The sequence below is a fragment of the Chiloscyllium punctatum genome, chromosome 34 (genome assembly GCF_047496795.1).
Source record: "Chiloscyllium punctatum isolate Juve2018m chromosome 34, sChiPun1.3, whole genome shotgun sequence".
NCBI lineage: Eukaryota > Metazoa > Chordata > Chondrichthyes > Orectolobiformes > Hemiscylliidae > Chiloscyllium > Chiloscyllium punctatum.
The window spans coordinates 60,152,975-60,167,688 of record NC_092772.1 but is presented as its reverse complement, the minus strand read 5'-3'; the positions used below and the strand labels follow the sequence as shown (position 1 = coordinate 60,167,688).

Here is a 14,714-nt window from a genome sequence, read left to right as displayed (position 1 = left end):
AAGCACAGCAGGTTAGGCAGCATCCGAGGAGCAGGAGAATCAACATTTCGGGCAAACGCCCTTCATCCGGAATGAGGATAGGAGCCTCAGGGATGGAGAGATAAATGGGAGGGGGGTGGGGCTGGGGTAAAGGTAGCTGAGAGTGCGAAAAGTGGATGGAGGTGGGGGTAAAGGTGATAGGTCAGAGGGGAGGATGGAGCAGATAGGTGGGAAGGAAGATGGACAGGTGGGACAGGAAATGAGGACAGTGCTGAGCTGGAAGGTTGGAACTGGGGTAAGGTGGAGGGAGGGGAAACTGGTGAAGCCCACATTGATACCCTGGGGTTGGAGGGTCCTAAAGGGGAAGATGAGGCGTTCTTCCTTTAGGCGTCCGGTGGTGAGGGAGTGGCGATGGAGTAGGCCCATGACCTGCATGCCCTCAGCAGAGTGGGAGGGGGAGTTGAAATGTTCAGCCACGGGGCAGTGAGGTTGGTTGGTGGAGGTGTCCCGAAGATGTTCTCTGAAGCGCTCTGTGAGAAGGCGTCCTGTCTCCCCGACGTAGAGGAGACTGCATCGGGAGCAACGGATACAATAAATGATCTTGGTGGATGTGCAGGTAAAACTTTGATGGATGTGGAAGGCTCCTTTGGGGCCTTGGGTGGAGGTGAGGGAGGAGGTGTGGGTGCAGGTTTTGCAATTCCTGCGGTGGCAGGGGAAGGTGCCAGGACGGGAGGGTGGGTTGTTGGGGGGGGCGCGGACCTGACCAGGTAGTCACGGAAGGAGCGGTCTTTATAGAAAGCGGAAAGGGGTGGGAGGGAAATATATCTCTGGTGGTTTGTAGGTAGCGGAAATGGTGGAGGATGGTGCGATGTATACAGAGGTCCCCAGAGATTCCTCAGCTTTTACTCCCGTTCATTCCCCAGCGCTTTTAAAAAAGTTCCTCCTTCCTAAAAGACCATTGCATCGCTAACATTTCCGGGAAGTTTTTGTGTCTTTTTCTCTGAAGTTCAAACTAACATAGTTGATTAATTACTTCATCATTCCCCTGCCCTCTTTGATCAAATCTCCTGTAAAGGGCTTTCATTTGTTTTCCGCCAGACTTTTCCTTTTTACATGCATACAGAAGCTCTTACTGCCTGTTTTTACGTTACTTGCAAGTTTAGTCTCATGCTCTGTTTGTTGAGTTGGGACTGGAAGGTTTTATCTTAATAAACTACTTGATGCTCCATTATTGAAGTCTAAGTTACCCCCATCCTTCAGACTCCTATCCTTCAGACTTCAAGACCTGCAATGTTCAGGCAGACTAAATAGCATCTTTTGTTGAATACATGTTCTGCCATAGTTAAACTCATACTCATAGAATTGTATAGCCTAACTTGTCCATGCTGACCCGATATCAGATTAGATTCCCTACAGCGTGGAAACAGGCACTTTGGCCCAACCAGTCCATACTGACCCTCCGAAGAGTAACCCACCCACACCCATTTCCCTCTGACTAATGCACCTAACACTATGGGCAATTTAGCCTGGGCAATTCACTTGACCTGCACATATTTGGACTGTGGGAGGAAACCTATGCAGACATGGGGAGAATGTGCAAACTCCACACAGACAGTCGCCTGAGGCTGGAATTGAACCTGAGACCCTGAGGCTATGAGGCAGCAGTATTAACCACTGCGCCACTGTGCCACTCTAAGTTTGTCTAGTTTCATTTATAAGCACTTGGCCTGTATCCCTCCAAACCATCCTGTTCATGTACCCATCCAGATACCTTTGTAATTGTATCAACCTTCACGACCTCCTATGGCATCTCTTTCCATACCACCCTCGATATGACCCTCAGGTCCCTTTTAAATCATTCCCCTCTCACCTTAAAACTCTGCCACCTAGTTTTGGACTCGCATTAAGCTGTGGAAACGACTTTGTCCATTCACCCTATCCGTGCCGCTCATGACCTTAGAAAGCTCTGACAGGTCACCCCTCAAACCCCGATGCTCCTTGGAAAACAGCCCCGACCTATTCAGCTTCTCCCAATAGCTCAAACCCGCAACATCCTTTCAAATTTCCCAACATCCTTCCTATAACAGGGAGACCAACATTGAATGCTGTATCAGGTTTATCCCTGGGAATGACCTCTGTTGGTTTACCATCACTGTTCACTTGAACAGTTATTTTGCATTGTTTGTTCACGCTGTGGAATGCTGCCTCTGAGCTCCAGTTGATGTCAGGGTTTGACCTTTGTCTTTGTTCATGCTGATTTACTGCATTTCTCTTCACAGCCACCCCTCCCCCCCACCCTGCCCCCCACACCCTGAGACCTGGGGACGAACATCCCGAGGGCATTGGTGGGGAGGCTTGTGAAAATCTATAGAAGGAACCACAGTCTGTCTTTCCAAATAAGAATCTGTATCAGATGTTGGTGGTTACAGTTTACATTCCTAACTGTTTCTCTTGGCTTTGTTTCAAGAAGTACTTACATTTTCAGACTCCCAAAGTATTTGTTTTGCAACAGAGGCTTTGGATGGATGGCACACATAAAGCTCCTGCAATGCAAGGGCCAGATTTGTTTTTAATAGACTCCCTACAGTGTATTCGGCCCTTTGAGTTCGCAAGCAACCTTGCATTCCATCCAGACCCACCCTAGCCCTGTGACCCTGCATTCTCCATGGCTAATCCACCCAACCCGCACCTCCCTAGACAATTTCCCATGGCAAGTCCATTTAAACGACACATCCCCGTAACACTACGGGTGATTGAGCATGGCCAATCCACTGAACCTGCACATCTTAGGACTGAGGGAGGAAACCCATGGGGGCAGAATCTGCAGACTCCACCCAGGCAGCTGCCTGAGAGTGGAATCGACCCTGTTGTCCCTGGAGCTGTGAGGCAACAGTGCTAACCACTGAGTCACTGATATCTACAAACATAACGTTCACAATAAGAATGACTGGCATTCCTTACTTGGCTGAATTCGAGTCTTTGGTAATGTGATTGGATCTGATGAGTTTTTTTACTACTCTTTCTTGGCATGTGGGTATGACTGGCAAGGCTACCATCAAGTGTCCATCCATAATTGCCCCTTGGTGGCTTGCTCAGTCAACGTGGATGGTCTAGAGTCACATTCTGACAGACTGGGTGCAAGATTAGGACAACAGAATTAGGATTCATGTGGACTCAAGTGCAAAGGTGCAGGAGGACAATGAAACGTGTACAGTGTCGTCACACATGGCACCATCTTAGGTACAAAGTGCCCAGTTACAAAAGAGAGTCCCTCAATAGACTGTGGTTGCTCCACGCAGGGGGGTTTCCATTCATGATCTCGCTCTCCCCCAATGCTAGGCCAATCCCAACCGTGCTCACAAGCCGCTGGTCGCCATCTGTGACAGGCTGACCACCCCGGGCCCAGTCCGCACTCAACCCTGCTCCAGAGACGGGTTACCAGGATATTGCCGGGTCTGGAGGGCTTCAGTTACAAAGAGAGGTTGAGGGCAGTATGGTGGCTCAGAGGTTCAAAGTTTGTGAGAAGATTTGTAGCTCGGGTGCTCGTTGTTGTAGTTCTGTTCGCCGAGCTGGGAATTTGTGTTGCAGATGTTTCGTCCCCTGTCGAGGTGACATCCTCAGTGCTTGGGAGCCTCCTGTGAAGCGCTTCTGTGATGTTTCCTCCGGCATTTGTAGTGGTTTGTATCTGCTGCTTCCCGTTGTCAGTTCCAGCTGTCCGCTGCAGTGGCCGGTATATTGGGTCCAGGTCAATGTGCTTATTGATTGAATCTGTGGATGAGTGCCATGCCTCTAGGAATTCCCTGGCTGTTCTCTCTTTGGCTTGTCCTATAAAAGTAGTGTTGTCCCAGTCGAATTCAACATCACAGAAGCACTTCACAGGAGGCTCCCAAGCACTGAGGATGTCACGTAGACAGGAGACGAAACATCTGCAACACAAATTCCCAGCTTGGTGAACAGAGCCACAACAGTGGCTCAGAGGGTTAGCACTGCTGCCTCACAGCGCTAGGGGCCCGGGTTTGATTCCCAGCTTCGGGTGACTGTCTGTATGGGGTTAGCATGTTCTCCCCGTGTCTACGTGGGTTTCCTCTGGGAGCTCCGGTTTCCTCCCACAGTTCAAAGATATGCAGGTTATGGTTGATTGGCCATGCTAAATTGTCCCATAGTGCCCAGGGATGTGCAGGTTAGGGTGGATTGGCCATGCTAAATTGTCCCATAGTACCCAGGGATGTGCAGGTTAGGGTGGGTTGGCCATGCTAAATTGTCCCATAGTGCCCAGGGATGTGCAGGTTAGGGTGGATTGGCCATGCTAAATTGTCCCATAGTGCCCAGGGATGTGCAGGTTAGGGTGGATTGGCCATGCTAACCTGCTCTATAGTGTTGAGGGGTTGTGTACGTTAGGGTGGATTAGCCATACTAACTTGTTCCATAGTGTTGAGGGATGTGTAGGTTAGGTGATTAATGAGGGGTAAATGCAGAGGAATGGGTTGGGGTGGGTTACTCTTCAGAGGGCCAGTGTGGACTTGTTGGGACAAATGGTCTGTTTTCACTCTGTAGAGATTCTATGACATAGAACATAGAAGAATACAGCGCAGTACAGGCCCTTCGGCCCTCGATGTTGCGCCGATCCAAGCCCACCTAACCTACACTAACCCACTATCCTCCATATACCTATCCAATGCCCGCTTAAATACCCATAAAGAGGGAAAGTCCACCACTGCTACTGGCAGGGCATTCCATGAACTTACGACTCGCTGAGTGAAGAATCTACCCCTAACATCAGTCCTATATCTACCCCCCCTTAATTTAAAGCTATGCCCCCTTGTAATAGCTGACTCCATACGTGGAAAAAGGTTCTCACTGTCAACCCTATCTAACCCCCTAATCATCTTGTACACCTCTATCAAGTCACCCCTAAACCTTCTTTTCTCCAATGAAAACAACCCCAAGTGCCTTTCCTCATAGGATCTTCCTACCATACCAGGCAACATCCTGGTAAACTTCCTCTGCACCCGTTCCAGTGCCTCCACATCCTTCCTATAGTATGGCGACCAAAACTGCATACAATATTCCAGATGCGGCCGCACCAGAGTCTTATACAACTGCAACATGACCTCAGGACTCCGGAACTCAATTCCTCTACCAATAAAGCCCAGTACGCCATATGCCTTCTTCACAGCACTATTTACCTGGGTGGCAACTTTCAGAGATCTGTGTACATGGACACCAAGATCCCTCTGCTCATCCACACTACCAAGTATCCGACCATTAGCCCAGTACCCCATCTTTTTGTTACTCTTACCAAAGTGAATCACCTCACACTTAGCTACATTGAACTCCATTTGCCACCTTTTTGCCCAGCTCTGCAGCTTCTCTATATCCCGCTGTAACCTGCCACATCCTTCCTCACTGTCTACAACTCCTCCGACTTTTGTATCATCCGCAAACTTGCTTACCCAACCTTCTAGCCCCTCCTCCAGGTCATTTATAAAAATGACAAACAGCAATGGTCCCAAAACAGATCCTTGCGGAACACCGCTAGTGACGGCACTCCAAGATGAACCTTTGCCATCAACTACTACCCTCTGTCTTCTTCCAGCCAGCCAATTCCTAATCCAAACCTCCAACTCACCCTCAATGCCATATATCTGTATTTTCTGCAGTAGCCTACCATGGGGGACCTTATCAAACGCCTTACTAAAATCCATATATACCACATCTACCGCTTTCCCCTCATCTACCTCCTTAGTCACCTTCTCAAAGAATTCATTAAGGTTTGTGAGGCACGACCTGCCCTTCACAAAACCATGCTGACTATCCTTGATCACATTATTCTTATCCAGATGTGCATAAATCCTATCCCTTACAATTCTCTCTAAGACTTTGCCCACAACAGAAGTGAGACTCACTGGCCTATAGTTACTAGGATTATCCCTACTCCCCTTCTTGAACAAGGGAACCACATTTGCTATCCTCCATTCAGCCGTTGGGTCTGCGCCAACTCTCTGAGTGGGTGATTCACTCAGTCCCATTACTCTCCTTTTAACACTGCGCCTTCTTCCTTTTCAGAGAATTCCCATTCCCTGTTCAATGTGTCGGTTGAAGATGCCACCACTATCATCAGTTAACCCTTTGATGTACTTCCAGCTTTGTGACACATCATCCTCTCAGGCGCAGTGCACCCAATGCCCTTCACTGCTGACATAGAGTGGCAACAGTGTGTACCATCGACAAGATGCACTACACTAACTCAACTAGGCTCCTCCAATAGCACCTTCCACAGGCATGACCTCTAACAATTAGAAGAACATGGGGCAGCAGATATATGGGACCATCACCCCTTGCAAATTCCCTGGAGCTCCACACTACTGTGGTTTACCAGCTACAGAACTGTTCCTTCAGTGTTGCTTAATGAAAGCTCTGCAACTCCCCTTCCCTGGCAGGACCGCGAGTGTCCTTAAACCACAAACACAGCAGCAGTTCACCCTCATCTCCTCAGGCCAATTCATAAAATGCCCACAAGCGGGGAAGCAGGCCATTTGGCCCTTCCGCAGAGCATCTCATCCCTAGATGCTACGGGACAACTTAGCATGGCCAATCTGCCTGACCTGCACATCTGTGGACCGGGGGGGAGGAATCCATGCAGACATAGAGAGAACGTGCAAACTCCACACAGGCAGTTGCCCCGATGGTGGAACCAAACCCACACCCCTTTGGTGCTCTGAGGTAACAGTGCTAACCACTGAGCCACCAGTGTTGACGTTAAGCTTGTGCGACCTTAAGCAGGATTGCTTTCCCTGACTAACCATCATGTTTTTTTTTTATCTCTCCGTCTCAGAAGACATTTCAAAACCAGAGATTACAGCCGATGCTTCGCCACTGGTGGAGCACAATGGCACAGCAATCCTGACGTGTGGTGTGTCTGGCAGTTGGCGCTCCCTGAAGTGGAGCAGGGACCAGAATGCACTGCTGCCCAGTGAAAACGTGGAACTTTCGGACAGGAACAAGACATTAACCATCAAAGCCGTGAACAGATCCGACGCGGGGAACTACACTTGCACAGTGGAGAGTCTGATCAGTAGCAAGGAGAGTGACCCATTCCCACTGGTCATTTACTGTGAGTACCTGGCATTATTTGTGACGGAACGACTGCTGGTGTCGGTGTAATTCCAAGTGATGCTGGAAAAACACAGCAGGTCAGGCAGCATCTGAGGGGCAGGAAAATTGACGTTTCGGGCAAAAGTCCTTCATCAGGCTTTTGCCCGAAACATCGATTTCCCTGCTTCTCAGAGGCCTCTTCTGGAGTACTGTGTCTAGTTCTGGTTGGCCAGTTATAGAAAGACCATCATTAAGCTGATGCGGTTCAGAAGACATTTCCCAGTATGTTGCAGTGAATGGAGGGTTTGTGTTATAGGGTTAGGCTGGGACTTTTTCACTGAAGCGTAGGAGGTTGAGGGGTGACTGTATAGAGGTTTGTAAAATCATGAGGGATATAGATGAGGTGAATGGCAGATGTCTTTTTCCTAGAGTGAGGGGCTTTTAAGACTGGGAGACATTTTTTTTAAGGTGAGAGTAGAAAGACTTTAAAAAGACCTGAGGGGAAATTATTTTACACAGAGAGTTTGTGAGAATACACTTCCAGAGGAAGTGGGTGATGCGGGTACAGATTCAATTTTTAAAAGACATTTGGCTAAGTTGATGAATAAGAAATATTTGGAGAGACACACAAGCACAGGCAGGTGGGACCAGTTCAGTTTGGGATTATGATCAACATGGACTGGTTGGACCAAAGGGCCTGTTTCCTTGCTCTATGACTCTAATGAATCTGTTGTATGAAGCTGTTATCAATAATAGTAAGCATGAAGCTATCACTAGAATTGTAGTGATATTGAACTGCAGAAGCAGGCCATTCAGCCCATCAAGCCCACATCAATCCTCCAAAAAATATCCCCCTATCCCAGTAACTCTGCATTTCCCAAACTGACATATCCCTGGACACTATGGGCAATTTAGCAGAGCCAAAACCCCCAAACCTACACATCTCTGGATCATGGGAGGAAGCTGGAGCACCCAGAAAAACAAAAACCCATGCAAAGAACACCCAAACTCCACACAGTCAGTCACCTGAGGGTGGGATTGAACACAGGTCCCTAACACTGTGAGACAGCAGTGCTAACCACTGAACCACTTTATGATCACTGCCATAAATGATCACTGATGTCCTTATCTGGTTTGTCTGATGAAAAAATCCCAATTCCCAACAATGCAATCGATCCTCTGAAGGGTCCAGAGAGCCACTCATTTGAAGGTGAGTTAGGGGTAGCAACACGTGCTGGGCTTGTCCATGAAAGAATAAGGAAAGGCTGTTAAATGTTATTCCGCAGTCATCAGACATCCAGCTAAAGAATGTTGTCTCACACCCACATTCGTAATGGTTGCAGATGGACCAGATGAAGCCCAGATTGTAATAACATCCAAAGAGCAAACAGTCTCTTATGGAGCCAACGTTACTCTGGAGTGCAAAGTCGAATCATTCCCGCCCTCGAAATACAAATGGTTCTTGAATGGGGAAGAGCTCCCGCAAAATGAAAAGGTATTGGTTGTCAGCAACATTACCCGGGGCAACTCTGGAAATTACACTTGTCAGGGCTACAATGTCCAAACCAAAATGGAGAAAAAGAAGACCATACATCTTTCTCCTTTGGGTAAGTGTGAACTTCCTGTTGGTGTACCCTCGCGTGTTTTAATACAACCTGTGCATTGCCAAACCCTTTCATCTTGTGTGCAATTTCATGGAGAGCAACAATTCATACTGCATGGGCAGGTCGCTAGGGGTAACCATTGGCGACTGACCAGAGTCAACACTCTATCCAATCAGCAGCCTTTTCTCATTTGGTGTAAATAGTTGCTCCCCTCAGAGTTTCTCACATCTGCCCTGATTGTAACTTTTCAGCAGTTAATTTCCAGTAGCTTGCAACCATTGGGTCAAAGCGTTTCGAGTCCCATTATGTATTCCCTATTCTGCACTGACGTTGACCCTCTTCCTGACCCGAATGCGAAGGTCGGAACACTGGGATCGAGCACCTTTACCCCTTAGGCTGGGCCCATGACTGGCTGATATCCCACATCCAGTTCCTGACTGTATGGCAATCAATCGCTTTCAGCACCAAGGTCAGCGACAAAACTTGGAAAATGCACCAGTCTGGGAAGGGAGAGACAAAAAGAAGGCTCTGTGCAATTAGTGCCCACTGGCGTTATGTAGCGTTGGCACTGGAAACGGTGGTCAAGCCTGGAATAGCACCCGGAGTGGCAAGGTGGGATGGGACGTGTTGTATGTGAGGGTCAATCCTGGAGTTTAAAAATGTGTTGCTGGAAAAGCACGGCAGGTCAGGTAGCATCAAAGGAGCAAAAGAATCAACGTTTCGGACATAAGCCCTTCTTCAGGAATTTCCTGAAGAAGGGCTTATGCCCGAAACGTCGATTCTCCTGCTCCTTGGATGCTGCCTGACCTGCTGCGCTTTTCCAGCAACACATTTTCAAGCTCTCATCTCCAGCATCTGCAGTCCTCACTTCCTCAATCCCGGAGTTCCATTCCATCGCCTGGCACCATTTTGCAAGAGGCAGCAGTAAGTGGGGGGGGGGGGGGGGGGGGGGGGGAAATGCATGACCCCAGAAACGTCTAATTCTCCGGCTCAAAACCGGAGAAGGCAGCCACACCTGTGACGTTTTGTGGAAGTTCCCGATGTGTTGGCCTGCTTCCTGAGGGCCCAGGAAAGTCAGGAGCTCTCACACAGTGTTTATTCCCTTCCACCTCGCTGCCATAACCCGTTTGGGATTTGACTCGGATGAAGCTGGTTTCGGTAATTCACAAGAGATGCTTCTTCCAGTTGCTTGTTGGATGCGTAGATAGGGCTGACAGGTCAGAGTCTATTCCCCAGAGCCGGAGTGTCTATTACTGGGCTCTGGGGGTGGGGGTGGGTGTTTAAAGTGAGAGGGGGAGAGTGCAAAGGAGACTTGAGTTTTGAATGATACAGAGAGTGGTAGGGTGCTGTCAGCACTGGTGATGGAGGCAGATATGATAGGGGCATTTCAGAGAAACGCACATGAATATGCAAGGGATGTGGACCAAAGTTGGGGCGGATGGGATTGGTTTAATTTGGTGTCATGTTCGATGCAGCATGAAGGCCCGTTCGTGTACCGTCCAGTTCCATGGCGTAGTGGGAGTGTTACCACTTATCTTATTGATGGGTACCAACTTTTTTATGCATGTACAGGGCCAGTGAGTGGGTGTCCCGCAAATAGATGTGGGTTTGTGTTTACACAAGAGGGCATGACTGTGGAGAGGTCATAATTTTTCCAAACATTCCCCAAAGGAACGGCACGTTGGCCAAGTGCTGGCAAATGGGTCCAGGTTAGGTTGGGATATCTGGTCAGCATGGACGGGTCGGGCTGAAGGGTCTGTTTCCGCGCTCGATGACTGTACCTTCGCCACTTCTCAGTGTGAATGCAGAGTTTATTGGATGTTCCCTGAGTTCCTTCTCTTCCTTCACTGTCAGACCTGTGTCAATGGTTTGTTTCCTCTCTGTTAGAATCAAATGATCTCGAAGACTACAAGAACAAGTCTTGGATTGCTGCGGCCGTGGTTGGCGTCCTGGCCCTGATTGCGATCTGTGCCTGCATCATCTTCAAACAACGAGGTATGTGAGTTTCCTCAAGATTCACCCAACAAACCAAAATTGCTTTCTGATCGAGCAGGGTGCTGGAATGTCCAAATCTATCTCTGAAGGCTGGGGGTGCGAACAGAACACCATCTCTCCAGGATTTTTCACAAGTGCATTTTGAAGCCACTGTTGCACTGCAGAAAAGGCTGTCCAGCGGTGGTGGTGTGGGGAGGATACAAGAAACGGGAGTGGGAGTGGGGGGGGGGGCATCTGATCCGTTTGGAGCAGCACAGTGGCTCAATGGTTCGCACTGCTGCCTCCCAGCATTCCAGCCCCGGGCGACTGTCTGTGTGGAGTTTGCACATCCTCCCCGTGTCTGTGTGGGTTTCCCCCAGGTGCTCCGGTTTCCTCCCACAGTCCAAAGATGTGCAGGTTAGGGTGGATTGGCCGTGCTAAATTGTCCCATAGTGTTCAGGGGTGGGAAGGTGAGGTTGGATTGGCCCATGCTAAATTGTCCCATAGTGCCCAGGGATGTGCAGGTTAGGGTGGATTGGCCGTGCTAAATTGTCCCATTGTGCCCAGGGATGTGCAGGTTAGGGTGGATTGGCCGTGCTAAATTGTCCCATTGTGCCCAGGGATGTGCAGGTTAGGGTGGATTGGCCATACTAAATTGTCCCATAGTGTCCAGGGATGTGTAGGTTAGGTGCATTAGTCAGGGGTAAATGCAGGGTAATAGGGTACGGGGAATGGGTCTGGGTGGGTTACTCGTCAGAGGATCGGTGTGGACTTGTTGGGCCAAATGGCCTATTCACACACTGTTGGGATTCGATGAGTTGGTTCAGTCGGCAGGATTTCTGGGGTTTATGATGCGAGGAGACACAATAAATGTGGAGGTCAATTCCTGCACTGGCTGAGGTTGGTGTGGAGTTTCTGAAAGGAGCCGGAGATGTGGTGAGCCCTCAGGGTGTCCCCACTCCATCATCAGTTGTTGCTTCCTAATGGGAGAGCAGGACGGTGAAGACTTCACTTACCGTTCAACACCGGAATGGTCAATGTAGCCTTCACCTTGACGTTGCTGCCTATTCCCGACATCCTTTGATTACCTGAGAGATGATAAATCCTCTCTCTCCACCCGATGTGTCTTCAACGACTGGGGCTGGAGAGTTCCAGAAGATGTTTCTCCTCATCTCCCTCAAATTGATGAGCAAGTTCTCTTTGTAAACCAGAGTAAACCCACACACAGACACAGGGAGAACAGACAAACCCACACACAGATACAGGGAGAACATACAAACCCACACACAGATACAGGGAGAACAGACAAACCCACACACAGATACAGGGAGAACATACAAACCCACACACAGATACAGGGAGAACATACAAACCCACACACAGATACAGGGAGAACATAAAAACCCACACACAGACACAGGGAGAACAGACAAACCCACACACAGACACAGGGAGAACATAAAAACCCACACACAGATACAGGGAGAACATACAAACCCACACACAGATACAGGGAGAACAGACAAACCCACACACAGACACAGGGAGAACATAAAAACCCACACACAGATACAGGGAGAACATACAAACCCACACACAGATACAGGGAGAACATGCAAACGGACTCACAGACACAGGGAGAACACGCAAACCCACGCACAGATACAGGGAGAACATGTACACCGACTCACAGACACAGGGAGAACACGCAAACCCACACACAGACACGGAGAACATGCAAACCGACTCACAGACACGGAGAACATGCAAACCCACGCACAGACACAGGGAGAACATGCAAACCCACGCACAGACACAGGGAGAACATGCAAACCCACACACAGATACAGGGAGAACATGCAAACCCACACACAGACACAGGAAGGAAACTGCTTTCCTGACCTGGTCTGGACCTACATGTGACTCCACACCCACAGCAACGTGCTTGCCTCTTAACCGCGCTCTGGGCAATTAGGGGTGAGCAATAAGTGCTGCCCTGGCCAATGGCTCCCTGATCCTGTGAATGAATAAAGCCAAAAATGTTATGAGGTGACCAATGTTCTGCCTGATTTCCCCCGCCCAGTGAATGATGTTTCTCCTTTCTGTCGGACAGGCAGCTAAGGTGTGAGAGACTCTGACAGAGCTCGCAACCTTCACGAAGGAACAAACCTGCTGACAATTTCTCTCTCTGGGATGTCAATCACCTGCTGAGACCCCGGGGTTACCGAGCACCGCCTCCGTCTTGGTGGATGGATCTCGCTGGAGGGACCGGGGCAACGTGGAGAAGACCCTTTCGCTTTGCTTGCTCGGCCACTGGACGTTTCTCCTCAAAGGGACAGGTTGCTGCTATGACAGGCTTGCAGTTGAGTTTTGTCAGAGCGTTAACCTAATTTATAGCAGTTCCCAACCTTTAACTTCTGCCTTTCTGCTTCACCACAAAAGAAAATATCAACCCGAGAAATAACGAAGGGATACACTGCCTAACCGCGAAGATTTACGGGTATTCTCCAAGTTGGCACTAATGAACTGGTTTCTCACTGATGGGTGTCCATGAGTGTGTTCACTTCAGTATGACTCTTCCCCTGTGTTTTTCTCTGTTGATGTAATAAATTGGTTGGTTTGTAACTATCAGAGTCCGCTGTGATTGTCCTGACAGAAAGTAGTCTTCTGTTTTCAGAATGACGTACACACAGATGGGCACCTACAGACATAGACCACTTGGCACCTTGTGCCATTCAGTGGGCAGTCCTGGATCGTAACCTCAAATCCGCTTCCTCCCCTTCTCCTGAGAAGTTTCAAATCTCCCCCACCGCCCCAAGCCAAGGTCCCTAAGGAGGTGATTCTTCATCACTGGAATGTTCTGTTGGCAGTGCTGTGGGGAGCTGGTGCCCTTTGGCATTGTCGCCGGGTGAGGGGTCCAGAAATCGGTGCAATTTTCCAGAAAAGCAGGTTCAAATCCTGCCAATGCAGATTGTGGGACATGAACTCAGTTAAAAGGTGGGTGGCATGGTGGCTTCGTGGTTAGCACTGCTACCATCCAGGACCAGGGCCCTGGGTTCAGTTCCTGCCTTGGCTGACCGTCTGTGTGGAATTTGCACATTCTCCCTGTGTCTGCGTGGGTTTCCTCCGGGTGCTCTGGTTTCCTCCCACAATCCAAAGATGTGCCGATCAGGTGACTTGGCCATGCTAAGTTGCCCATAGTGTTAGGTGCATTAGTCAGGGGTAAATATAGGGTAGGGGAATGGGTTACTCTTTGGATGGGCGGTGTTGGCTGAAGGGCCTGTTTCCATGCTGTAGGGAATTTATTCTAAAAAATGTGGAGATCAATGACTAGCATTGAACCCATTGGTTGATAGTGTTGCAGAACAGAGAGACCTGGGCGTTCAGGTACACTATCTTTTGAAGTTTGCATCACAGGTAAATCTAACATCTTCGATAATCCATCCTACAATCTTTCTCCCTTTCTGGAATACAGTTTAGCACAGAACTCTTGAGTATCTATGTAAACTTCTATCATTGCGCATCAACTGTCTTGCCTTTTAATCTTCCCACAGAGACCACTCGGGACAGATCTATCCACGTGCTTCTGCAACTACCTTTGTTCATCTCCACAATGCTTGTGTGGGATTCCAGTTTCTCCTCCCCAAATTGAATTTGGAATTCTGGCATGTTATGATCACTCTTCCCGAGACTCTGACAGTATTAATCCCACCTCATTACACATTGACAGGGGGAGAGGACGGAGAGCAGAAATGTTCTGGGATTCCAGTCAGGGCAACGGGACAGTATATTTCTCGCAGTAAAGTGACTCTAGGACGGTGCGTTGCCAACATGGTGCCAGGATTAGGGATTTCATGGGGCGATTGTCGGGTGTCCTACAGGGGTGATGGGCAGTGTGGTGAACAACCAGAGGTCGTTGGCGTCAACAATGTTGATAGGAAGAGGGATCATGTTCTGGAATCAGAACTTTTTTCGGAGTTAGAAGGAAATTTGAAAAGTAGGATTTCAAGAGCAGTCATGGCAGGACTGCTCCCAGTGCCACCTGCTGGTGAGCACCGGAAT

The 14,714-nt window shown here is 49.0% G+C and overlaps 1 protein-coding gene across 3 annotated transcripts in view; it reads left to right on the top strand.

The window, feature by feature from the left end:
- LOC140458900 (cell adhesion molecule CEACAM5-like) overlaps window positions 1-13,277 on the top strand; it is a 58,851-nt gene extending 45,574 nt beyond the window's left edge. For 2 of the 3 annotated variants that reach the window (XM_072553648.1, XM_072553650.1), the window contains exons 7-10: window positions 6,815-7,093; window positions 8,418-8,681; window positions 10,566-10,673; window positions 12,766-13,277. In XM_072553648.1, coding sequence (XP_072409749.1) covers window positions 6,815-7,093; window positions 8,418-8,681; window positions 10,566-10,673; window positions 12,766-12,773 — 659 coding nt within the window. In that variant the 3' untranslated portion in view covers window positions 12,774-13,277. The remainder of the gene's footprint in view (window positions 1-6,814; window positions 7,094-8,417; window positions 8,682-10,565; window positions 10,674-12,765) is intronic. The other variant, XM_072553649.1, reaches the window with a different exon arrangement.
- The last annotated feature ends 1,437 nt before the right edge of the window (window positions 13,278-14,714 follow it).